This window comes from Colobus angolensis, unplaced genomic scaffold (assembly GCF_000951035.1).
Source record: "Colobus angolensis palliatus isolate OR3802 unplaced genomic scaffold, Cang.pa_1.0 Scaffold15, whole genome shotgun sequence".
NCBI lineage: Eukaryota > Metazoa > Chordata > Mammalia > Primates > Cercopithecidae > Colobus > Colobus angolensis.
The window spans coordinates 4,839,719-4,865,042 of NW_012114599.1; the positions used below are offsets into that span (position 1 = coordinate 4,839,719).

At 36.8% G+C, this 25,324-nt stretch overlaps 1 protein-coding gene across 5 annotated transcripts in view; it reads left to right on the top strand.

Moving 5' to 3' along the window:
- PREPL (prolyl endopeptidase-like) overlaps nucleotides 1–25,324 on the top strand; it is a 52,785-nt gene that overhangs the window by 16,303 nt on the left and 11,158 nt on the right. For all 5 annotated transcript variants that reach the window (XM_011935896.1, XM_011935899.1, XM_011935898.1 and 2 more), the window contains 7 exons: nucleotides 8,443–8,565; nucleotides 10,252–10,318; nucleotides 10,863–11,069; nucleotides 12,269–12,404; nucleotides 15,463–15,679; nucleotides 16,298–16,483; nucleotides 22,462–22,659. In XM_011935896.1, coding sequence (XP_011791286.1) covers nucleotides 8,443–8,565; nucleotides 10,252–10,318; nucleotides 10,863–11,069; nucleotides 12,269–12,404; nucleotides 15,463–15,679; nucleotides 16,298–16,483; nucleotides 22,462–22,659 — 1,134 coding nt within the window. The remainder of the gene's footprint in view (nucleotides 1–8,442; nucleotides 8,566–10,251; nucleotides 10,319–10,862; nucleotides 11,070–12,268; nucleotides 12,405–15,462; nucleotides 15,680–16,297; nucleotides 16,484–22,461; nucleotides 22,660–25,324) is intronic.

The following is a 25,324-nucleotide window of genomic DNA, read 5'->3' on the forward strand; positions in this document are numbered from 1 at the left end:
TAAGAATGTTGAATATTGGCCCCCACTCTCTTCTGGCTTGTAGAGTTTCTGCCGAGAGATCCGCTGTTAGTCTGATGGGCTTCCCTTTGTGGGTAACCTGACCTTTCTCTCTGGCTGCCCTTAACATTTTTTCCTTCATTTCAACTTTGGTGTATCTGACAATTACGTGTCTTGGAGTTGCTCTTCTTGAAGAGTATCTTTGTGGCGTTCTCTGTATTTCCTGAATTTGGATGTTCAGTGCCCTGCCTTGCTAGGTTGGGGAAGTTCTCCTGGATAATATCCTGCAGAGTGTTTTCCAACTTGGTTCCATTCTACCTGTCACTTTCAGGTAAACCAATCAGATATAGATTTGGTCTTATCACATAGTCCCATATTTCTTAGAGGCTTTATTCGTTTCTTTTTACTCTTAACTTCTCTTCTCGCTTCATTTCATTCATTTGATCTTCAATCACTGATACCCCTTCTTTGATTGAATCGGTTACTGAAGTTTGTGCATTTATCACGTAGTTCTTGTGCCATGGTTTTCAGCTCTATCAAGGTCATTTAAGGACTTCTCTACATTGGTTATTCTAATTAGCCATTCATCTAATCTTTTTTGAAGGCTTTTAGCTTCTTTGCAATGGGTTCGAACTTCCTTCTTTAGCTCGGAGAAGTTTGATCGTCTGAAGCCTTCTTCTCTCAACTCGTCAAAGTCATTCTCTGTCCAGCTTTGTTCCATTGCTGGCGAGGATCTGCATTCCTTTGGAGGGGGAGAGGCACTCTGATTTTTAGAATTTTCAGCTTTTCTGCTCTGTTTTTTCGCCATCTTTGTGGTTTTATCTACCTTTGGGCTTTGATGATGGTGATGTACAGATGGAGTTTTGGTGTGGATGTCCTTTCTGTTTGTTAGTTTTCCTTCTAACAGGACCCTCAGCTGCAGGTCTGTTGGAGTTTGCTGGAGGTCCACTCCAGACCCTGTTTGCCTGGGTATCAGCAGCAGAGACTGCGGAAGAGTGAATATTGATGAACAGCAATTTTTGCTGCCTGATCCCTCCTCTGGAAGCTTTGTCTCAGAGGGGAACCCAGCCGTGTGAGGTGTCAGTCTGCCCCTACTAGGGGGTGCCTCCCACTTAGGCTACTCAGGGGTCAGGGACCCCATTGAGGAGGCAGTCTGTCTGTTCTCAGATCTCAAACTCCATGCTGGGAGAACCACTGCTCTCTTCAAAGCTGTCAGACAGGGACATTTAAATCTGCAGAGGTTTCTCCTGCCTTTTGTTTGACTCTGCTCTGTCCCCAGAGGTGGAGTCTACAGAGGCAGGCAGGCCTTCTTGAGCTGCAGTGGGCTCCACCCAGTTCGAGGTTCCTGGCCGCTTTGTTTACCTACTCAAGCCTCAGCAATGGCGGGCGCCCCTCCCCCAGCCTCGCTGCCACCTTGCTGTTAGATCTCAGACTGCTGTGCTAGCAATGAGGGAGGCCCCCGTGGGCATGGGACCCTCTGAGCCAGGCACAGGAAATAATCTGGTGTGCTGTTTGCTGAGACCCTTGGAAAAGCGCAATATTAGGGTGGGAGTGACCCAATTTTCCAGGTGTTGTGTGTCATGGTTTCCCTTGGCTAGGAAAGGGAATTCCTTTACCACTTGAGCTTCCCAGGTGAGGCGATGCCTGGTCCTGCTTTGGCTCTCGCTTGGTGGGCTGCACTCACTGTCCTGCACCCACTGTCCGACACACTGCAGTGAGATGAACCCAGTACCTCAGCTGAAAATGCAGAAATCACCCATCTTCTGTCCACACTCTGGGAGCTGTAGCCTGGAGCTGTTCCTATTCAGCCATCTTGGAACTGCACCCCTTTTGACCTTCTTTTAATTGTTTATCCTTTTCTTACTGATTCATAAGCTTTCTTTACATGTCCTTTGTCTTTCACATGTGCTGTAGCTATCTTCTCCATATTTGTCCTATTAATATTTCTTTTCACTTGATGATATCTTTTGTTTTTTTCATTTTATGTTTTGTGCTGTCTGAATTTTATTCAACTCAGCAAATATTTGTTGAACACCTACCATGCACCATTCTAGGCATTGGAGATATAACACTGAACAAAATAAACAAAAATCCCTGCCTTCGTGAAGTTTACTGTTCTACTTGAGAAAGGAAGAGAGAAAGAATAAAGAATTACATGAACAAGGTTAGGTGCAATGGGTCATGCCTGTAATACACTTTGGGAGGCTGAGGTGGGCTCATTGCTTGAGCCCAGGAGTTCAAGAACAGCCTGGGCAACATGGCAAAACCCTGTCTCTACAAAAAATGCAAAAATTAACTGGGCATGGTGGCACCTGTAGTCCTAGCCAGCTACTTGAGAGGCTGAGGTCAAGGATCGATTGCTTGAGCCCAGGAGGCAGAGGTTGCAATGAGCCCAGATCATGCCACTGCACTCCAACTGAGGTGACACAAGCAAGACTTCATCTCTCAAAAAAACAAAAAGTATTACATGAATGAAATACAAAATATGTCAGAAGCGATAGGTATGGTGGTGAAGAAAAAAAAAAAGGGAAGATGTGAATAGGCAGTGTGGGGATAGGGAGGGGTGTTATTTTTGTAAAATGGTTAGGAAAGACCTAACTTAGAAGATGACTTTTGAGCAATAGCTTTAAGGAGATATTTGGGCATAGGGCCTAAGTTCTAAGAAACTGATACGGGAGCAAACTTGATATGTTCAAGAAACATCAAGTATGGATTATCTGGAATAAGTGGGCTTGGCGTGTAGTGGTAGATTAGATCAGCAATGTAATGGGACAAGATTCTTTAGGACTTTGTAGACCATTGTAAGAATTTTTGCTTTTCCTCTTGAGCAAGACGGGAAACCATTGGAGGGTTTTGAGTGGAGTAACGTAATCTGACTTTAGACTCACACAAGCACCTTTGTTGAAAATAGACTGGGAGGCAAGTGCAGAAGCAGAGAAAACTTTGGGCTTTTGCAGTAATCCAAGGGAGAAATGATGACAGTACTAGCCGAGTAGTCCAGTCCAAGTGTGAGAAGTGGTCAGATTCTAGATATATGTTGAAAGTAGAATTGACAGGGTTTAGCAGACCACTTGTTTGTGGCAAGAGGAAAAGACAAAGCCAACTCTGATGCTTTAAGCCTGAGTAACAGAGAGGACAGATTTGTCGTTTATGTAAATTGGAAAGATTGGAGAACAGGGTTTTTGTTGTTGTTTGTTTGTTTGTTTTTTTAACAGGGCAAGGGATATATGGGGAGATTTAAAGTTCAGATTTGGACATTTTTTGGCATATTAGACATCTAAGTAGAAATGTTGGGTAGTCAGTTGGATATACAAGTTCAACTTGTTCAGGGTTGTTCAGGCTACAGCTATAAATTTGGGAGTCCTCAGCATATAAATAGTATTTAAGGTCATGACTGGATGAGATCACCAAGGGAATTAGTGCAGACTGCAAAGAAGAGAAGCGCTTAGTGCAGGAACTGAGCCCTGCCAGTGTTAAAAAGCCAGGGAGATGCTGGGCCCTGTGGCTCACGCCTGTAATCCCAGCACTTCGGGAGGCCAAGGCGGGTGGATCACCTGAGGTCAGGAGTTTCAGACCAGCCTGGCCAACATGATGAAACCCCATCTCTACTAAAAATACAAAAAAAAAAAATTAGCCGGCATGATGGCAAGTGCCTGTAATCCCAGCTACTTGGGAGGCTGAGGCAGGAGAATCGCTTGAACCCGGGAGGTGGAGGTTGCAGTTAACCGAAATTGCGCCATTGCACTCCAGCCTGGGCAATAAGAGCAAAACTGTCTCAAAAAAAAAAAAAAAAAGCCAGGGAGTTGACAGGGAGTTGACAAGGAACCAGCTAAAGATACTGAGAAGGAAGGGCTAGTGAAATAAGAGGAAAACAAGGAGAATGAGGTGTCCTGGAAGCCAAGTAAAGGAAAGTTTTTTAAGAGAAGGAAGTGATCAATTGCATCATGATGCTGATAGGTCAGGTAATATGAAGACTGAAAAATAACTTTTGCACTTTGCAATGTGGTGGCCATTCAGTGACCTTGACAGGAGCAGTCAATGGCATAAGAAGGGCAAAAGTCTGGGCTCTAGAGAAGGGAGTAAGGAGAAGAATTGGAGGCAGAAGATGAAAGGAACAAGTTTCCTTCATTTAACAGTTGCTTTTAAAAAACAAAATGAGTTAACAGCAAATACAATCAGTTATTTTACATGAATATAATTAAAATTTTGGAAATCTCGTTGCTGTTTCATGGTTGCTAAATACCATGTATGCTGATATGAATTAATTTCAGGTATTTTTATTACAGATTTAGTATATTTCTGTGTAAGATAACTGACAGAAACTGTTAAGTCAGGGAAGTTCCTCTCAATTCCTAATTTAAGGTTTTATCATTTTTTTAAAGCATGGTGATTATTTTTTATTTTTTCCCTGCATTTATTGAAAATGGCTCTAAGATTTACCTCCTTTATTTGTGTTAGATTACATTGATAGATTTTTTTCTGATGTTGGACCATCCTTTCATTCTTAGGAAAAAAATCCTTCTTGGTCATATAAAGTTTAATAAGTATTACTAAAAAAAAAAAAAAAAAAAAAATAAGTATTACTGTTTTTATTTTGTGCTTTTTAAAATTAATTGATTTTATCACATTTTGTTTTAGAATAAGATTGATGTTTTAATTGTCTCATGTCATCATTGTCTAATTTTGATGTCAGGGTTATATTAGCCTAATAAAATGAGTAGTTTTACTTCTTTTACTATTTTCTTAAATAGTTGACATATGAAAAGATTAGCTGTTTCTTGAAGATCCAAGAAAGCTACCTTTCTGCATCTGGGCTTGGTGTCTCTTTCAAGAAGGGGACACTTAATTACCATTTAATTTCTTTAAGAGTTAGTGATTATCAGTTTTGCATTGTTTTTAATAGGTTTCTAAAAGAACCAACTTTTAATTTGATTCTCTTTAGTTTCTTTGTTACCAATTTAATTTCAAAAATTGACTTTCTTTCCTTTCTTCTACTTCCTTAAGATTTACTTTTTCTGTTTTCCTAAATTGAAATGCTTCATATTGCATTCTGTTTTTCAATTGCTGTGGATTTCTGTTTTTTCAATGTATTATTTGTTTATTATTCTTTTTGATGCTCAAATTGTCCAAAATGTGGCCGGTAGAAACCCCTTCAGTTGACACTTACATTCTTTTGACCTGTCTCCATTAAACTTTGAGCACACCTTATTTTCTAGCATAAGATTTCCCAAACCTACCATGTATTTTCTCCCTGCCCTAGCCTTAGAATTAGCCATTTACTAATGGCTACTTAGTCTGGACTGAAGGGCTGTCCATTGTCTTTCTACTTCACCATTTTTTTTATCTTTAGAGTTCAGCGTCTTTGCCAAGATAAAGTTAACACATAACATTCTCCTCTTTTATAACAGCTTTCATTGTTAACATGATTTAGTGGTGGGCCACTTGGGAAGTGGGAAGGAGTGCTTCTTTTTACCAGTAATGGAGTGATAGTGTACCAGTAACCTTCTTAAAATCTGAAGGTAAAGCCATCCTTACCTCAGCTCCATTGAGGGGTGGGTAGTACATGCCTTTGAAACAACAAGTGTTAAGATACCTGGCTAAAATGGATGGCTTTAGCTGTGTACCCTAATGATATTGCTAGCTGAAATTGAAATGAAAGCTTAAAACACTTAGCAGGTGTCCTTGGGACAGAACAAAAACCAAAAGTAACCTGAAGTACTTAATGAATACTATATAAAATACCAGTTTCCATGGAAGTAATTCCTTTGGAAGAGTTACTTAGAACGCTGTTGAGTTCTGCTTGAATTTCATTAAGGCAGTCAAAAATCCTATTGCTGTCAGAGTTATTTTGGTTCAGATAAGCTCAGTTTATTTGGATTTATGACAGAAAAAATGTTAATCAGGAATGTAAAGTTAAGAAGATGGGTTTTGGAGCCCGCTCTGTTGCTTTTGGCTCTGTGTTGGCTATTGCTGTCAGTAAGAATGAGTATTTAAAAGTGACAGAACCCAGCTCCATGACCTAGAATGTGCTTAAAAGCTACAGGGTAGTAGAGAGATAATCCTGACTCTACTTCAAAAGTTTTAATGGAGATTACAGAACAGACAATCCGGAATCTAGAAATGCAAAGGCAGCTCCTATTGCTATTTTACAGTTTCAGGATAGATTTCTAGTTATCTTCTGACTTACGGTGATATGAGGGGATTATTGATATAGATATCATGTCTCACCACTTCACCACTTTAAAGATCAACCATAGATTTTGTAAAAATGCTTTAAAAAATGAATGAAAAATAAAAATATAAGCCTCCAGTATTTGATCTTCGAATAATTACTCAAAAAATTAACTGTATGGAATGAGGTGGCACACACCTATAGTCCCATCTACTTGGGAGGCTGAGGCAGGAAGATTGCTTGAACCCAGAAGTTTGAGTCCAGCCTGGGCAACATAGTGAGACCCTGTCTCTTAAAAAAAATCCAGAATATTATATGATTGTAAGTAGAGGCTAAATTGTAAGTTGAGACTATCATAACAACCATTATTGCTAATTTTAATCAAATTCAAATAATAATGTATCCAAAAAAAATCTAAAAGGAAAACCTTTGTGAAAATGATTATTTTCCATTTAATTTATTTTGGTGATTTTTCTGTTATATTCTTGTGTTTAATTTTAGATTGTACACTCTTTGTAATATAAACTATATTTATAGCTTACATTCTCTACAATGTTGGTAAAGTATCTTGGACATATTTATGCAATAAATACTTTTCAGCTGTTGGAGGTCTTTACCAAAGACTTAAGTCCCCCTTCTGTGCAAATCACACTGTACAATTGTCATCTTTGGCAGAGAGCTGAAGTAAAAATTCTTGGCCAGAATTCTTTTGCTTAAACAAGGCAAATCACTGGAGTGTTGAATTATTGAACAGTTTTTAAATTTGAAAACTGAGGTTTTGCTTTATCCAAATTGTAATGATTTATATATTTATTTGCTTACCAGAACTCAAGTAAAGCTCTTAGCTTATTAGTCACTCTTGATAAGACACAGTGAATGCTTATTTAGCTTTCATCTGTATCTCCACTCATGTTCATTAATTTTGTATTATTTTTCCTGGTTCTTCCTTTCATAAAGTAACCATACTGTTTTTCCTTAAAGAAACTGTAAAAGGAGCTCTGTTTCATTAGGCATTAATTCCTCTTTTTTTTTTTTTTGAGACAGGGTCTCACTCTGCATGCTGGAGTGCAATGGCATGATCACGCCTCACCGCAGCCTCGACCTCCCGGGCTCAGGTGATCCCTCCCACCTCAGCTTCCCAAGTAGCTGGGACTACAGGCATGTGCCATCACACCTGGCTAAATTCTTTTGTATTTTTTATAGAGATGGAGTCTCACCATGTTGCCCAGGCTGGTCTTGAATTCCTGGGCTCAAGTGATCCATTCTCCTTGGCCTCCCAAAGTGCTAGGGTTACAGGCGTGAGCCACTGCACCTCGCCAGTTCACTTTTTGATTTGATAAACATTTCTGTTTTGGGGGTTAGTTATTCCCACAAGAAAAGAAAATTATATCCCTTGGTTCTCAGACCCATTTAAATTTTAAAAATTTAAAAAGTAAAAAATTATAATTAATGAAGTAGGAAACGATTTCTTACCACTCTGGCTGTGAATAAAATAATAGTGAACATTTACTAGTAATGATAATGTCTTCCACTTCTTTGATATTTCCCTTCCTTTAGGAGGTACTTCAGTACTTATAAAACTCCAAATATTTTGTTATTTACCTGACTTTCCTATTAAATATGTAAAAGTTCATGGAGGCCGGGCACGGTGGCTCAAGCCTGTAATCCCAGCACTTTGGGAGGCCGAGACGGGCGGATCACGAGGTCAGCAGATCGAGATCATCCTGGCTAACACGGTGAAACCCCGTCTCTACTAAAAAATACAAAAAACTAGCCGGGCGAGGTGGCGGGCGCCTGTAGTCCCAGCTACTTGGGAGGCTGAGGCAGGAGAATGGCTTAAACCCGGGAGGCGGAGCTTGCAGTGAGCTGAGATCCGGCCACTGCACTCCAGCCTGGGCGAAAAAAAAAAAAAAAAAACAAAAATTCATGGAATTTTATTTTCTCCTTAATTGTGTATAAATTTTCCCCATAGTATTTCTGAACATTTTTCTGAGCTGCTTAGTATTCCTGCTGCTTAAAGACTTACTCATCTAAAATAATCGTATAACCATCACATGTCTATCTTATTTCCTTTGTTTACTTTTTTTAATGAAAAAGAGATCTTTTTATTGATGAGCCTAGGAAAGAACATTTAAAATCTGTGAAATGCATGCTATTTAATCTTATTTATTTTTTGTACAATATTAGGTCTATACCATAGACCTTATCTTTAAAAAGCAAAAGTTTTTTTCCCCTAGTTTGAAATATTTTGATCATAACAAAACTTTTTCCAGGATCTTCAGCCTGTTAAACAAGAAAACGAAAAACCCCTTCCAGAAAACATGGATGCATTTGAAAAAGTGAGAACAAAATTAGAAACACAGCCACAAGAAGAATATGAAATCATCAGTGTGGAAGTAAGATATCTCATGTCTTTAAAAAAAAATTTTGATATTACCAATCAAGATGCAAATGATCTAGATACCTTGTGGTTTAGAGACATAATCTACATCAAGATTATACTACTTTTGGCCTTTAAAATATGCTGAAAAACTTGCAAAGACTTCACAGATTGTGATCACAGAATGTGATCCTTTACATCTTTCAATAAATGTAATGATTGAAACTAAGATGACTTTTCAACTGTAATATATTAATTCTGGTTTTTGCAAACAATCAGTTCTGATTAAAAAAAAAAAAAAATTAAGAGACAGGGTCTTACTGTGTTGCCCAAGCTGATCTTGAACTCCTAGGCTCAAGGAACCCTCCCACCTTGGCCTCCCAAAGTGCTGAGATTATAGATGTGAGCCGCCATGCCCAGCCCTGATTTAAGAATTTTTTAATGATTCTAAGGAGAAGTTCAAATGAAACTAGTTCATACTTTGTTATTATTTGAAAATTACTTGATTGTTTTGTCTAAATTTTTTAATAAAAGGAATTCACTTTAAGTAGTATAATACCATGAAAGCCAAGTATCTGTTTAACCATTTTATGGTTATCACAATCATAAATATTCAATCAAAATGAATTGAGGGCCGGCGCGCAGTGGCTTACACCTGTAATCCCAGCGCTTTGGGAGGTCAAGGTGGGCAGATCACCTGAGTTCAGGAGTTCAAGACTAGCCTAGCCAACATGGTGAAACCCCATCTCTACTAAAAATACAAAACTTAGCTGGGCATGGTGGCGGGTGCCTGTAGTCCTAGTCACTCGGGAGGCTGAGGCAGGAGAATCGCTTCAACTCGGGATGCAGAGGTTGCAGTGAGCTGCGATTGCACCGCTGCACTCCAGCCTGGGTGACAGAGCAAGACTCTGTCTCCAAAAAAATAAAAAAAGAAAGAAATGAATTGAATTTTCAATAAAATTGGAAAATAGAACCACAATAGGTGAAAATCACATATATAGTAGAATAGAAATAGTAGGTTAAGAATAAGGAACTCCAGGTTCAAATTATGTCACTAACAGATAATAAATGTGTTGTAAGCCACTGAAATCATATCAGCCAATCAATTACATTTAATATGTAGGCATTAGACAAGAACACTCTTTAAATTTTGGTAATATTCATTCTCTCAATTTCAAATTGTATTTGTCACCCTACAACAGATGAAGTAGTTTGTGTTAAATCAAGACTGTGTATAGTTGTTGGTGACAGCATATTTTAAAGGAAAGAGTCTCAGAAAGTTATTGACTGGGTTTTCAGGCTAGTCTGAGCCACAGTTTCCTCATCTGCTTCATTTTGGATTATCTTAAAGATGCCACTTGATTTCTGTTAATTGACCCCCACTGTACAGGCATCAGATGTTTCTAAAATATAGCAGAAGTGGTTTGTACAGTTGTGAGAACTAATAGATTTTGTTATACCTTTTCTTTATTGCTTCTTGTTTATCTATTAAAAACCCCGCTAGTGGTCATGAACATGTGAAAACCATATCTTATCAACTATATTGTAAAAATGGTCAATTTTGTATTTCATATGTATTCATTCATATACTTCAACAGGTCTGTTTTTTGTAAGAGGCCTCATTTCATCTTCATCTTGAATAGTCAGACCATGAAAAGGTTAAATTGTTTTTAAGTAAATTGCGTGTTTCTTTTATCATCAGGTTAAACATGGTGGTTTTGTTTATTACCAAGAAGGTTGTTGCTTGGTTCGTTCCAAAGATGAAGAAGGTACACCACAATTTTTCTTTTTACATGCTCTAATTTTCAGATTTCATATTTTTATAGGAAATTTATTAATTTCTCAAAGATAGAGAAAAGATTTTTTTTGAATTTTTTTAAATGACTAGTTTTTAATCTCTGGGTTTGTGTAGGATATAGTTAGACTCAGAAGCTTTGGCAGGGAGAATGGAGACGGCATCTAGCATTTTTTTTGCATCTGCTGTGTCTTAGGTACTATGCTAGGCACTTGACATATATTATTAATTGTCATTTATATTCACTTTCTAGATTCTGTATGGTCTGTAAATACTAAACTAGACTATAACAATATCAAATAATGTCTCACGTTGATGCACGGAATAATGTTGAATAGCATAAGGTAATATTAAATAACTTATTGTCAGTTTATGTACAAGTTAAGCTACCATTGTTGAAAGAAGCTAGGATATGACCTCTTACAGAATGGGAATTCTAATTTAAAACATTAAAATACAGTTTTAATTTTTTAAAGTACATCCTGTGAAAGTATCACTTTCATATTTTCTTTATGCAGCAGACAATGATAATTATGAAGTTTTATTCAATTTGGAGGAACTTAAGTTAGACCAGCCCTTCATTGATTGTATCAGAGTTGCTCCAGATGAAAAATACGTGGCTGCCAAGATAAGAACTGAGGATTCTGAAGCATCTACCTGTGTAATTATAAAGCTCAGCGATCAGCCTGTAATGGAAGCTTCTTTCCCAAATGTGTCCAGTTTTGGTAAGCCACCAACCAAAATAGTCCTCTGTGTTGAAAGGCAACAGTAACACTTTTGAAACATTTTTTTTTTTGGCCCATGTGAGTGAGGGAGAAGGTGAATGCCTGATCCACATATCCCTGTGCACTATACATCTTCCTATGTACCTCTTATTCAGGAAACCTTGCCTTATTTAACTATATATCTAGATGGGTAATTTTGAAATACTCGTGTTTTTGAAAGAGTTATAATTAGAGTCCATGTCGTACAATACATTTTGATTTATCAGTAATTCTTTGCCAAATTATTATCTAGAATAAATTTTTACACATAAGTTGCATCTTAATATTTTATTCAACTTTAAGTTTGAATATATTTTTTCAATTTCATGTTATCTTATAGAACTGTTACAGCAAATTGCCCAAAGTCACTGCCCAAAGAACTTGGTATGTGTTAAACTAACCTATTTATCAATGGAAGCTGTGACATTTTTGGTAATAGAACTAACTTTAAATTTAGCATCAAGTGGTACATATGTTACATTTTGTCCTCTCTTTTCATATTCCGCCATCATTTTCTCCATTGTTTAAATATTATTGCAGTGAATTGAAATTATACCCTAACTATTGAATTCTAAGACATATTTTGTACATTTTAACTTGTGAAATCACGGTGCATATTATACAATGATGATTTACAATCACTGTCAGCCAGGTGGCAGTCATGATGTAATTGTGTGCAGACTTCTGTTGACAGCTTCTGGTAGGATCAAGAATCAGCATAAAATTGTGTTTGGTAGTTGGAGATATCCTGTGGCTTGAAAGCAGACAGAGAAGGTGGTTTACACATGAGAGAAAGATGCAGTATTTCTTCAAATTTACAGTTTCAAGTTGTAGACTGAAACAGAATTCACCTCCTAAAAGCAAATGTGACTTTACCAATGTATTTGCTAAATATTGAGCATTTAGCTCTTATTTAGAAACTTGAGTACCCTGAGACTGATAACTACTTGAAACCTTGGAATGGTGTAGTAGTGGTTTATTCTCAGGAAAGCTCTCTGGCTTATATACAGCACAGATTAGATACAGTCAAATATTTAGATTTCCAGGGATAAACTTGTATATGTTCTTATTGGCATTCATAATTAGAATGTGCTATGCCTTTTTTTTTTTTTAATGGTATGTAGGTGATTCTGTATAATTATCTCATTATTTTCTTTCAGAATGGGTAAAGGATGAGGAAGATGAAGATGTTTTATTCTACACCTTCCAGAGGAACCTTCGCTGTCATGACGTATATCGAGCCACTTTTGGTGATAACAAACGTAATGAACGTTTTTACACAGAAAAAGACCCAAGGTACTAGAGTAACATAATTAAATCTTTTTCTCCAGAACATTTCCCCAGTTATTTAAAGTACTGACCTTGGTTGACTTAAAATGTTTATTTTGGTTGGAACCAGGAATAATAAGGCTAAAACGATCATTCTTTTATTAGTTGTTCGTATTCAAAATTGGAGTCTGGTAATATTCAAAATCAGAGTAAATACAAATATGTCACCACCATTTTATTAAAAACTGAAATTGATTTTGTGAATTACAACATAGTTCATTCATGTAAATTCATGACGACCTAGAACTGCTAGATTGTGAACAGACTGAGTCTGTTTCACCTTTGCATGTTAATTGATAAGCATGTTAATTGATAAGGGTACCAGGTTTGTATAGTGCTATTTAGTCAATGTCTATTGCTTAAATAAATGATATACTTAGATAGGCATCTCTCTTTCACACTAAAACTTTACCCTTGTTCCTGATGATTGTTGAGTACCTTTTAACCATTAAATTCTTAGAAATATATAGAAGAATTTAAAGTATGTGTTGTTACTAAATTATAAATTAAAAATCAAAAATGTATTATTGTGCTAGGTGAAAAAATTGAATATATGTTATGGTTTCAATTGGGTATCAAGGAAAAAAGATGCATTTTTTAGAAGATTGAAAGGAAATATACCCAAAGCACTAACAATGGTTTTTTTTCTACTTTTCTTTTTGTGATAAGCATTATTATTTTTATAATCATAGAGAAAATACATTTTAAATTTAAAAATAAGTATCAATATAAATAATTGGAAAAAAAGATTAACATCTAGTTCTTTACATTTCTTATATTCTTTTAGACACAGTTTACCCTAGAGCCGCTTGTGTTCTCACTTCCTGTAACCACATATCTACCAACTATTTGATCATGTAGTGATCAAATATATATAAACAAAAATATATAAAAACAGCAAAGAAAGTGTTGAAAATAAAGAGCAAAGTAGGGTAGGGGGCTTGCCCTACAATTATATATTAAAGCATATAAAGCAATAACAGTAAAAATAATAAAAATTGATAGACAAATAATAGAGCCTAGAATAAATAACTCTAAAACAGATCTTAGTATATATGAAAATTTATAGGATCAAAGGCATCACAAACTAATGAAAAATGAATGGGTGTTATTTTATAATGCAATGGGAAATATTATTTGGAAAAAAATAATTTTCATCATTGCATATGTCAGCATACATTCCTAAGAGATTTAAAGAATCCATTGAGAAAAATAATTTTTTTAATGAGATGAAAATATAAGCTTTTTACTCAGCTTGGTTGGAATATTTTTGAAACATAAAATCAGTATAAGAAATTACAAAGGGTAGTAGCAGTCTTGATTACCTAAAATATTAAGCTCCAGTCAAAAACTATAAAAACTATTGTAAATAGTTAAAATCTAGATAACAAAATGGAAGAAAGTGTTTTCAACAAAAAGACAAGTTTATATTCTTAATTTTTTTTTTTTGAAATGGAGTCTCGTTCTGTTGCCCAGACTGGAGTGCAGTGTTGCGATCTCAGCTCACTGCAACCTCTGCCTCCCAGGTTCAAGCGATTCTCCTGCCTCAGCCTCCCAGGTAGCTGGGATTACAGGCACCTGCCACCATACCTGGCTAACTTTCGTATTTTTTGTGGAGATGGGGTTTCACCATGTTGGCCAGAGTGGTCTTGAACTCCTGATCTCAGGTGATCTGCCTGCTTTGGCCTCCCAAAGTGCTGGGATTACAGGTGTGAGCCACCACACCCAGCCAATATTCTTAATTTATAAAGAACTATTTACATACTAATAATTTAAGCTACATTCCAAGTTTAAAACAGATACATTTCACAAAAGAAATACGACTGACAAATAAACATGGTAATGTGATCCAATCCAGAAGAAATTTTACCAAACTATAAGCAGCTGTTATTTGGGGGCACTGGGATTCTTTATATTTTTCAGTAGTTTCAGTATAAATTACTTTTATAATAAGGAAAACTATAAATATAACATTTAAAGCCACCCAGTACGTTAGTATAGTGCTTCTAGGATATTATTTGATTATATTCATCAAGTCATAAAAATACACTTAATTATTAAATTAGTATTTCCATTTTTAAAAATTTATCCTGGGAAAATAATTGTGAAGATCATGGAAGGGGAAAATATCTTCATGAATATGTTCCTTGTTATGTTGTTTATTATAATGAAACATTAAAATCTAAATTTTTAAGAATTATCATATATAATATTAGGTAGCCATTAAACCTGTTATAATATTAGGTAGCCATTAAAAATAATAATCACAAAGACTTTCAACTCATGTAGCAAGAAAATGGATATTATATGAAATAAGAAATACAGAATCAAAAATTGTATCCATATTATAATTACATCTATTTAAAGACATGCATGAAATATAAATATACCTTAGAAGGAAAAATATAAAAAGTAAAATAGCTATGTTAATGTTTTAAATGTGTTACGTTAGTAAGATTGTGAAGGGTTTTCTTCCTATTCTATTTTATTGTGAAAACTGGGAGAAAGGAAAAATAACCCAAGATGCATACAGAGAAAGAAGAAAATAAAAATAACTCCATGTCTCTTTTATTCCCTATTTGTGTCTCCTATAGAAATTTTATCTCCTCTCCTCAGCAAAAAGCTGTATTATCTACTCATGTGATTGAGATATGATGTCTGTAGTTTACCTTGAAATGCATCCAAATAAAGATGGATTAATAGATGCATAGATATGTGATAAATATAGCAAAGTGTTAACAATGATGGAATCGAGATGTTTTTTTCAACTTTTCTGTATTTTTGAAAAACATTTATGATAAAATGTTAGAAGTAAATGATTTTGAATGCCCTTTAGGAGAAAATGAGAAAAATAATAGCTAACTGTTAAAGTTACAAGTGATATTCACTAAGGAATTATTTTTATTTCCTATCTGCATTGTAAATCAACATGTATACCGACCACCTCTGAGATACTGTCCTTAACAAGGTAGCATGCATCTGAAATAAACTGTGATCTCATGTTTCTCTCTCTCTGTCTGTCTAGCTACTTTGTTTTCCTTTATCTTACAAAAGATAGTCGTTTCCTCACCATAAATATTATGAACAAGACTACTTCTGAAGTGTGGTTGATAGATGGCCTGAGCCCTTGGGACCCACCAGTGCTTATTCAGAAGCGAATACATGGGGTCCTTTACTATGTTGAACACAGAGATGATGAATTATACATTCTCACTAATGTTGGAGAGCCTACAGAATTTAAGGTAATCCTAGATGCTCCTTGTTCCCATTTGGGCTGTTAAGAAGTGTCACACTTTGATCAACAACATTTCTTGCTCCCAGAGCTCATTGTTTTATAAATTGATGCCACCTTCCTATGTATAACCAATCCCATTTCTTTTCCCTTAGAGCTAATGCTTCTACATATTTTCATTGTGCCTAAAAAGTTAGTAAATAAAACATATTCTGTCCTGAGTTTATGTTATCAAAATCAAACTTAGTAGCTAGCTTAAAAGAGCAAACTTATAAACTCGTGATTTTATGAGTTGGCAATTTGGATTGATCTCAGCTAGGCAGTTCTTCTGCTGGTATCAGCTAAGCTCACTGATGTATCTGTAGTCAGTTAGCTAGCTGTCAATGCCCTCACTCAAATGTCCAGTGGTTGGCTAAGCACTGGGTCATACTGTCTCACCACCCAGCAGGCTAGTCAGGACTCATTCATATGGTGATGGTCACACTTTATCCCTGATGTAGAGTTAGTTCCTTCAGCTCTTCATAAAATAGTGAGGACTAGTATGGTCTAGTTCTCAGTGATTTCATCTCTGGATGCTGTAGCCTTCATGTTTTCTTACCTATATGTCTTCTAACTTTGTTCCATGTAGCTAATGAGAACAGCAGCTGATACCCCTGCAATTATGAATTGGGATTTATTTTTTACGATGAAGAGAAATACAAAAGTGATAGACTTGGACATGTTTAAGGATCACTGTGTTCTATTTCTGAAGCACAGCAATCTCCTTTATGTTAATGTGATTGGTCTGGCTGATGATTCAGTTCGGTCTCTAAAGGTATGTTTAATTTTCAGAAGTTAATACTATTAATCAAAATATATATGCAGTTTAGTTTAACAGAACATCACATTTTGAATAGTGGCAGCAGTGTTCTTTTTCTTAAAAAGAATTTAATTTAAATGGAATTTAGCAAACTCACTGTTGAGTTTAGGAGGGTTATCTTAGAATTACTTAGAGGATCTTGCTTTTTATGCAGTTTTACTTAAAACAGTGTCTTATGGCATGGACTTCAGAAGTAGAGTTAAGTGCTAATATTTCTCTTTCTATATTTCTCTATACTTCATATATCTCTACAACTTTAGGTATAGCAATAACTCAGGCCAAACTTTGTAACTAGTGCCTAAACACTGACTGCTGCTCCCCCGTCCCACATCCCCAACAGGGACAATAGTGGTACCCACTGTGTTTTAGTCACTACATGCTTGTGTCTGCATCATCTTCTCTCTGCCAGTTTTCTTATCCACGGGGAATGCAGCGAGCAAACTTTGGTTTCTTTCAATGTAGGAGTAGCAGTGATCTCCACAGCAGCACAGAAGGGTAATAGTGGCAAGACTGCTTGGCAAGCTGACTAGTTGATACTACTTGTGGCTACCAGGAAAGATAACCTGCCTTCACAAGTGAACTTCCTAAAATTGGTGAATGACAACCTTATTGCCCAGTTTTAAAGCAGCATTAACATGTGAGTTAAGGTAGTAGGCACTGAAGGAAAGAGGATGGCTTCCATTTTGTTTGATATGAAAAGAGTTATTGAGCCAGTTGATGAGCAAACAGCATAGACCACTTATATGTCCCTAACTCCAGTATTGTTAAAACTCCTGTCAAAATGCAATTTCAATCAATTCAGTGGCTTTTTATTGAACTTTTATGTGCACAATACTGTATCGGGCATTATAGAATCGAAAGCTGTTAAAGTAGAATATCCTAGCCTTAAGGAGGATATAGTTAATCATAAGATTAGACTAGTACACAAAGGTTAAGTATATCATGGATTTAAATAAGTAACATCAAAAACATAAAATGTGCTGTGGGGCCCAAACTAGAGAAAGAAGGTCCAGGCAAGCTTTTGGTAAAGTTGGTTGAATGTGAAATAAACCAAAGAGGAGAGAGAGGATTTTGACAGGTGGAGAGGGGATGGTATTCCAAGATGAGAAAGCCATCAAATGAAGCTCTATGCTCTGACATTCAGAAAATGTTTGGGGAACTGTTAATTGTTCTGTTTTATTAAAGCGCTATATATTTCTGGGGGATGAAGCCATGATTTGACTTTTTGTGAGTGTCAATTTGAGGAATTTTTTAATAAATTATGAAAGGTAACATTTGAAGTTTTTGAGCAAGGGAATGGTTTGAGGAGTGACAGCCATATTAGGATACACTGAACCAAAAAGAAGTAAGCGGCAGGAGTTTTGAGATTGTTTTATTGGTATAAATAAGAAATAAGGACCTGAAACAACTGAAATTCTCCAGCTACTCCCTAAAATCAGAAGATCAAATGTAATGTCCAGTCTCTTAGGACACTATGTAAGTGTCCTAAAACCAAAATGGTGATTGACTTGAGGTATTTCCTTATTGTCTTCATCTGCTGGAGTGCAAAGTATTTCTTTTCACTTGCTAATTTTTGAAATTTTAATATTATTATTTTAGATAGTATTTCTTTTTTTTTAACTTTTATTTTACTTTCAGGGGTACATGTGCAGGTTGGTTTAATAGATAAATTATGTGTCACAGGGTTTAATATACCTATTGTTTTGTCACTCAGGTAATAAGCATAGTACACAATAGGTAGTTTTTCAGTCCTCACCCTCCTTTAACCCTCAGGTAGGCCCCAGTGTCTGTTACTCTCTTCCTTATGTCTATATGGACTCAAATGTTTAGCTCCCTTTGAGACGGAGTCTCGCTCTGTCGCCCAGGCTGGAGTGCAGTGGCCGGATCTCAGCTCACTGCAAGCTCCGCCTCCCGGGTTTAGCCATTCTCCTGCCTCAGCCTCCCGAGTAGCTGGGACTACAGGCGCCCGCCACCTCGCCCGGCTAGTTTTTTGTGTTTTTTTTTTTTTTAGTAGAGACGGCGTTTCACTGTGTTAGCCAGTATGGTCTCGATCTCCTGACCTCGTGATCCGCCCGTCTCGGCCTCCCAAAGTGCTGGGATTACAGGCTTGAGCCACCGCGCCCAGCCAGCTCCCACTTTTAAGTGAGAACATGTGGTGTTTGATTTTCTGTTCCTCTGTTGGCTTGCTTAGGATAATGGCCTCCAGCTTCATCCATGTTGCTGCAAAGAACATTATCTCTTTCTTTTTTACAGCTGCGTAGTATTCTGTGGTGTATCTGTACCACATTTTCTGTATCCAGTCTATCACTGATGGACATTTAGGTTGATTCCATGTCTTTGCTATTGTGATGAACATAATGTGTGCATGTGTCTTTATGGTAGAGCGATTTGTATTCCTTTGGTTATATACCCAATAATGGGACTGCTGAGTCAAATCATAGTTCTGTTTTACATTCTTTGAGAAATTCTCAAACTGCTTTCCACAGTGGCTGAACTTATATTTCCACTAGCAGTGTATAAGCTTTTCCTTTTTTCTACAGCCTCACCAGCATGTTATATTTTGACTTTGTAACTACAGTCATGCTAGCTGATGTGAGATGGTATCTCATTGTGGTTTTGATTTGCATTCCTCTAATGATTAGTGATGTTGAGCACTGTTTTCGTATGCTTGTTGGCTGCATGTATGTCTTCTTTTAAAAATGTCTGTTCATGTCCTTTGCCCACTTTTTTATGGTGGTGGGTTTTTTTTCTGTTTTTGTCTGTCTGTTTTGCTTGTTAATTTAAGTTCCTTATAAATTCTGGATACTAGACCTTTGTCAGATGCATAGTTTGTGAATATTTCCTCCCATTCTGTGGGTTGTCTGTTTACTCTGTTGATAGTTTATTTTGCTGTGCAGGAGCTCTTTAGTTTCCATTTGCCGATTTTTGGGTTTGTTGCAATTGTTTTGGCGTCTTTGTCATAAAATCTTTGCCCTTGTCTAGAATTATATTTCCTAGGTTTTCTTCAAGGGTTTTTATAGTCTTAGGTTTTACATTTAAGTCTTCAATTCATCTTAAGTTGATTTTTATATATGGTGTAAGGAAGGGATCCAGTTTTCTATCTTCTGCCTATGGCTAACCATTTACATGTTAACTGGTGCTAAATTTAGACATTTTCAATTGGGAAACTGGTGGAGCATCTATTCTTATTTCAATCTGTATGAATAGGAATGGGAGAGGATATATAATTTCTAGCAATGCACTTGTTACAACAAAATTCTGTGTCAGGAAAGTTAGAAATGTCATGTAGAGTTTACTCTGCTATATCATTTGACTTCTAAGTAAATAATGACCTTTTATATTTTTTTTAAGTATTCTTATTTTAAAGATATGCCCCAGTTTCCATGGTTTTAAATTCCATTAGAACAAACATTATGCCTTTAATTTATTCTGTATCTTCTATCTCTTCATTTTCTGACCCTTCCCAAATGATAGTACCTATTATGACTTGTATAATGTTCTAGTCATCATCAAGTGGAATTAAATACTACTTGATCTTTCTGGTTAGTACCTGGTATATAATAAAGAGAATTTTACAGATCAGACCATTTTTATGAACCTGGATAATATTAATATCCACAGATAGTGCCATACACAAAAGACAAAATATTTAACCAAAGTGTGAGTGCATTATAAAATATTTCTATATGTAATATCTCTGCCTAGTGGGCACTTGACTAAAAGATCTTTTTAAATTTAATCTCAGCCTGTAATCCCAGCACTTCGGGAGACCAAGGCAGGCGGATCACCTGAGGTTAGGAGTTCAGGACCACCCTGGCCAACATGGCAAAACCTTGTCTCTACTAAAAATACAAAAAATATAAAATACAAAAATACTAAAAATACAAAAACTAGCCAGGCATGGTGGCAGGAGCCTATAGTCCCAGCTATTCTGGAGGCTAAGGCAAGAGAGTTGCTTGAACCCGGAAAGTGGAGGCTGCAGTGAGCCAAGATCAAGCCACTGCATTCCAGCCTGGGTGCAAGAGCAAGACTCCGTCTCTAAATAAATAAATAAATTCTGTCTTAGCAATAGAAATGTAAAACCCTTCACATACTCGCCTCTTATCCTTGGTCATCATGACATCAGTATTTTCTGGAAGTTTTTTTTTTTTTTTTTGGTCACAAAAAGAAGTTATGATATTTAATTGAGGCCAGTTGGGACGTTTTTTGCTGTATGCTAACATCAGTTTTATTTAGAGGAGCAGTCTGCATACTCAGGCCGATTTTCTTTGGGCATGTATGTCTTAATCATTCTTTTGATGAAATAACTGTAGTTTGCTGTTAGAGTGCTAAACCTGAACCTGTTTCTGTCAGGTATCTAAGGAATGTCTCCCTGTCTCCTGGCCTACATACTCTCTGGTGCTGTCCATTAATATACACAGATACACTACAGGCTTATCTCAATAGGAAACTAACTTAAAATATCCTTGAGTTAGTTAATACTTATATCTGCATTAGCTGGATGAACTTTTAAAAGTCCATAGCCTTGAAACAGTTTTTATTATGATTAAAACATTAACGTTGGTCCCATTAGTTTTAGAAAAACACCAAAAATACTTTTTGATTTACTGGAACCACTTGGTCTAAAGCTAAGACAGCTTACTACATGGGTCACATAGAGACTGTCCTGAAGTCTCACCAAAGGGCAGAAAAACTTGAGCTTCCATGGGCTAAGGAACCTTGTACCCTCACTCTGAGGCCTGGTTATGAGGTTTGTAGCAGTGCTGCTTTTTTTCCCCTCTCAAGTCTCAGTTTGCTTGCTTATAACTGCTACCAGATTTCTCAATTTTTGTTTACATTTTACTCTCCAGTTATGGCTTAAATTTAAATAGACAAGTTATCCTTTAAAACAATGTGAGAAGCATACATTAGGAACTTTTAGAGATTGCCACTAATGTGTTTCATGAAAATAGATGTTTTTTTATTAAGAAGAAGAAATTTGCTCAGAGAACGTAAACTCTGGCTGTAGTTGCTGCATGTGGAATGGTATCCTCTTTATGCACAAATCCCCCGGCTGCCCTTTTTCAATAGTGCCCACCAATGATGTTTCTGTGCCTCTGATTTTCTAAGGAATTTGCTCTTTCTACAATTACTCAGGAAAAGAAAGGCAATTTTCTTTTAATATTCTGCCTCTCGGTACCATTTCTAACACTCTGTCAACCTGCTTACCAGAGTTCTTTAAAAGGTGTAAGAGGGATGTTAGTGGAAGGCGTGAAGCTGGACCCTGCTGCTCTAAGAGAATAAATTTTGATTCCTTTCCTTTTTTCTTAAAGTTAAGAACTTTGAGTATAATAGCTGTGAGTCTCTCAGAGTAGATGTGCCAGAAAAGGTTTTGTTCTGCACAATGGTTAGCCTAGGAGCTAAAAGTTAGGAACAAATTACAAATGCCTTAATGCTGCTGAGCCCGTTTATAGCCCTGAAATAATAACTGTCATCACTGTGGCTATCCAGGCAGCAGGGTAAGGACTGGTGAGTAAATTATGAAAAACACACTCACGTGAGGGATTTCACGTTCTTTGAGAATGGAGATCTTGGCAGTGTCGGTAGGTTCTGGAATTACTATTTGATTTGCTCTTATTCTTCCATTTTACTATTTTATTATCCAAGCTTATACCCCAAAATAAACTTTTATGTTAAAGCCAATTTCATGTAAAGCTAGAATCATACATCATTTTCCTACAGTTTGTCTTATTTTATTGGTCATTAATGTACAATTTTGTTTTTTATTTGAAATATACTTTGTTCTGATAAAGTAATCCTTGAATGAGGCATCGTGTGGTAACAAAAAGTAAACTATGTATCTACATCATCTTGTTTGGAGAAGACTTAGAAATTTAATTAATGATACTTGGTGGCCTAAATAAAGAATAAAAATAGCTGTTTTATTTCTTTAGCTCCCTCCTTGGGCCTGTGGATTCATAATGGATACAAATTCTGACCCAAAGAACTGCCCCTTTCAACTCTGCTCTCCAATACGTCCCCCAAAATATTACACGTACAAGTTTGCAGAAGGCAAACTGTTTGAGGAAACTGGGCATGAAGACCCAATCACAAAGACTAGTCGTGTTTTACGCCTAGAAGCCAAAAGCAAGGTAGGTCTTGTAATCTTCACTTTCAGCTCCCATTTACTGAAAGCATACTGTTTGCCAGATGCCATGCAATTGTTGGAGTTACATTAGCACGGTTTCCTAACGTGGATTTCTTAGACCATAGTTAATACCCAAATGACTTTAGGGGTATGTGAATTTTTTTTTAACCTTAATACTCCCTGCCCTCATGGAGCTTACAGCTAGCAGGAAAGATGACATGTTTATAAAAGTCATTAATAACGTACTGACTGCTGCAAAGGAGGACATACTGAGTACAGTGGGAGCATAAAGGGATTTTACCTAGTCTAGAGAGATCAGGGAAGTTTTCTCCAAGGAAGTTATGTCTCAGGTAAAGCCACTAGGATGGTTAAGAGTAAACTAGAAAGGAGACAGGGGATTCTGTTTTGTACAGAGGCCCTGAATTTGGGGAGAAATTATAAAATTCAAGAAGTGTAGGACTGGCCAGGTGCAGTAGCTCATGCCTGTAATCCTAATGCTTTGGGAGGCCGAGGCAGGTGGATCACAAGGTCAGGAGATCGAGACCAGCCTGGCCAACATAGTGAAACCCTGTCTCTACTAAAAATAGAAAAAATTAGCTGGGCGTGGTGGCAGGTGCCTATCTCAGCTACTCAGGAGGCTGAGGCAGGAGAATCCATTGAACCCAGGAGGCGAAGGTTGCAGTGAGTCAAGACCTTGCCACTGCACTCCAGCCTGGGCAACAGAGTGAGACTCCATCTCAAAAAAACAAAAGTGTAGGGCTAGGCACAGTGGCTCAAACTTGTAATCCCAACACTTTGGGGGGCCAAGCTGGGAGGATCACTTGAGCCCAGAAGTTAGAGACCAACCTGGGCAATATAGTGAGACATCTCTACAAAAACCAAAAATATTAGCCAGGCATGGTGGCATATGCTTGTAGTCCCTGCTTCTTGGGAAGCTGATGTGGGAGGATTGCTTGAGCCCAGGAGGTTGAAGCTGCAGTGAGCTGTGATTGTTCCATTGCATTCCAGCCTAAGTGACAGAGTAAGATCCTGTCTCAGAAAATATCAAATATAAAGGAGGCCATTATGGTCAAAATCAAGTAAAAGAGGGAAGATTGGCAGGGTGAGGAGTAGAGAGAGAAGAGACATAGAAAAGGAAATAACAAGTATCCATATTCCAGGTATATTCAATATATAGAATTTACAACAAATTAATGTATAAACTATAGCCTTGATTTAAGGAGTCATCAGACTTTAGCATATCATATATCAGATAATTTCACCTGTGCTGACACAATGAATTACAACACAAGCCTTTTATTCTTATGAATTTTTTTCTTTAATTCATTTATTTTTCTCTGAAAATCTTTAAATATTAGTATTTTTATATTACAAAAGCAATACATGCTTGTTAAAACAGATGCAAAAATACAGAACAAATAAATCTTAAATGACTGCTTCTCAGTACCATTTGCTTGCCGCACCTCTTAGAAATAATCATTATGGGCGGGCGCAGTAGCTCACGCCTGTAATCCCAGCACTTTGGGAGACTGAGGCGGGCGGATCACGAGGTCGGTAGATTGAGACCATCCTGGCTAACACAGTGAAACCCCGTCTCTACTAAAAATACAAAAAATTAACCGGGCGTGGTGGTGGATGCCTGTAGTCCCAGCTACTCGGGAGGCTGAGGCAGGAGAATGGCGTGAACCCGGGAGGCAGAGCTTGCAGTGAACCGAGATCGCGCCACTGCACTTCAGCTCTGGGCGACAGAGCAAGACTCTGTCTCAAAAAAAAAAAAAAGAAATAATCATTGTTAGCCACTTAGTGTATTTTCTTTTAGATAAGGTTTTGTTTGGTTTTACAAACATGGAATTTTACTTGTCTATCAAAATGTTGTAACTATTGGACCCGAAATGGAAAGAACAGTTAAGCGCCATGTTCTTGGAGAGCCAAGAGGGGAGAAGAGAAGCAGCTGCTAAATGGAAGCTGCTGTACCTTTCCACAGGCATTTTAGTACTGCTGGCAAACCCAGATCCAGCCCATCACAGGACTAGCTACTATTTTACCTCTTCCTTTCAAAAGTTTTCAACAAGCAAGTTTTTCTGATTGTATAATTGAAGTTGGGAAAGAGGTGGGGGGCAAAAGACCCATATTGTTTTATAGAAATTAATCTACATCAAGTTTTATAAAAGTGAATCTTACTAAAAGTGAAAGTTAACAATGTCATAACAACGTGGGTGTTTTAAAGAAGAATGAGAGAAGGATTTCCTCCTTATTTGATAATATTTTGATGTCTCCAGTTTTTGCCCCAAAGTGAAGTTTTCAAAATGAGAATGAAAATACGGAGAGTGGCTTGGTTATATTATTTATTTTCTTTATGTAAACTAGTGCTATTTCATTAGTTTAAGCAGGGTGAAAACCAATTTATCTTTTTTCTGTGGAAGGTAGATCAGAGTTAGTTCTTTTGTCTGTTCAGAGACTGCCTAGTTTCAATCAGCTGGAATTGATGAGTTTGAACTACATTAGGGGATGCTTACATAGTCTACAAGTAACTTAGTAACTCTACAAATAATTTAACTTACTTTAACCCTACAAAGAATTTTACCTAAAAATTTTAAAAGCACTTTAAATTTTTTTTATTTATTTTATTTATTTTTATTTTTTTATTTTTTTTTTTGAGACAGTCTTGC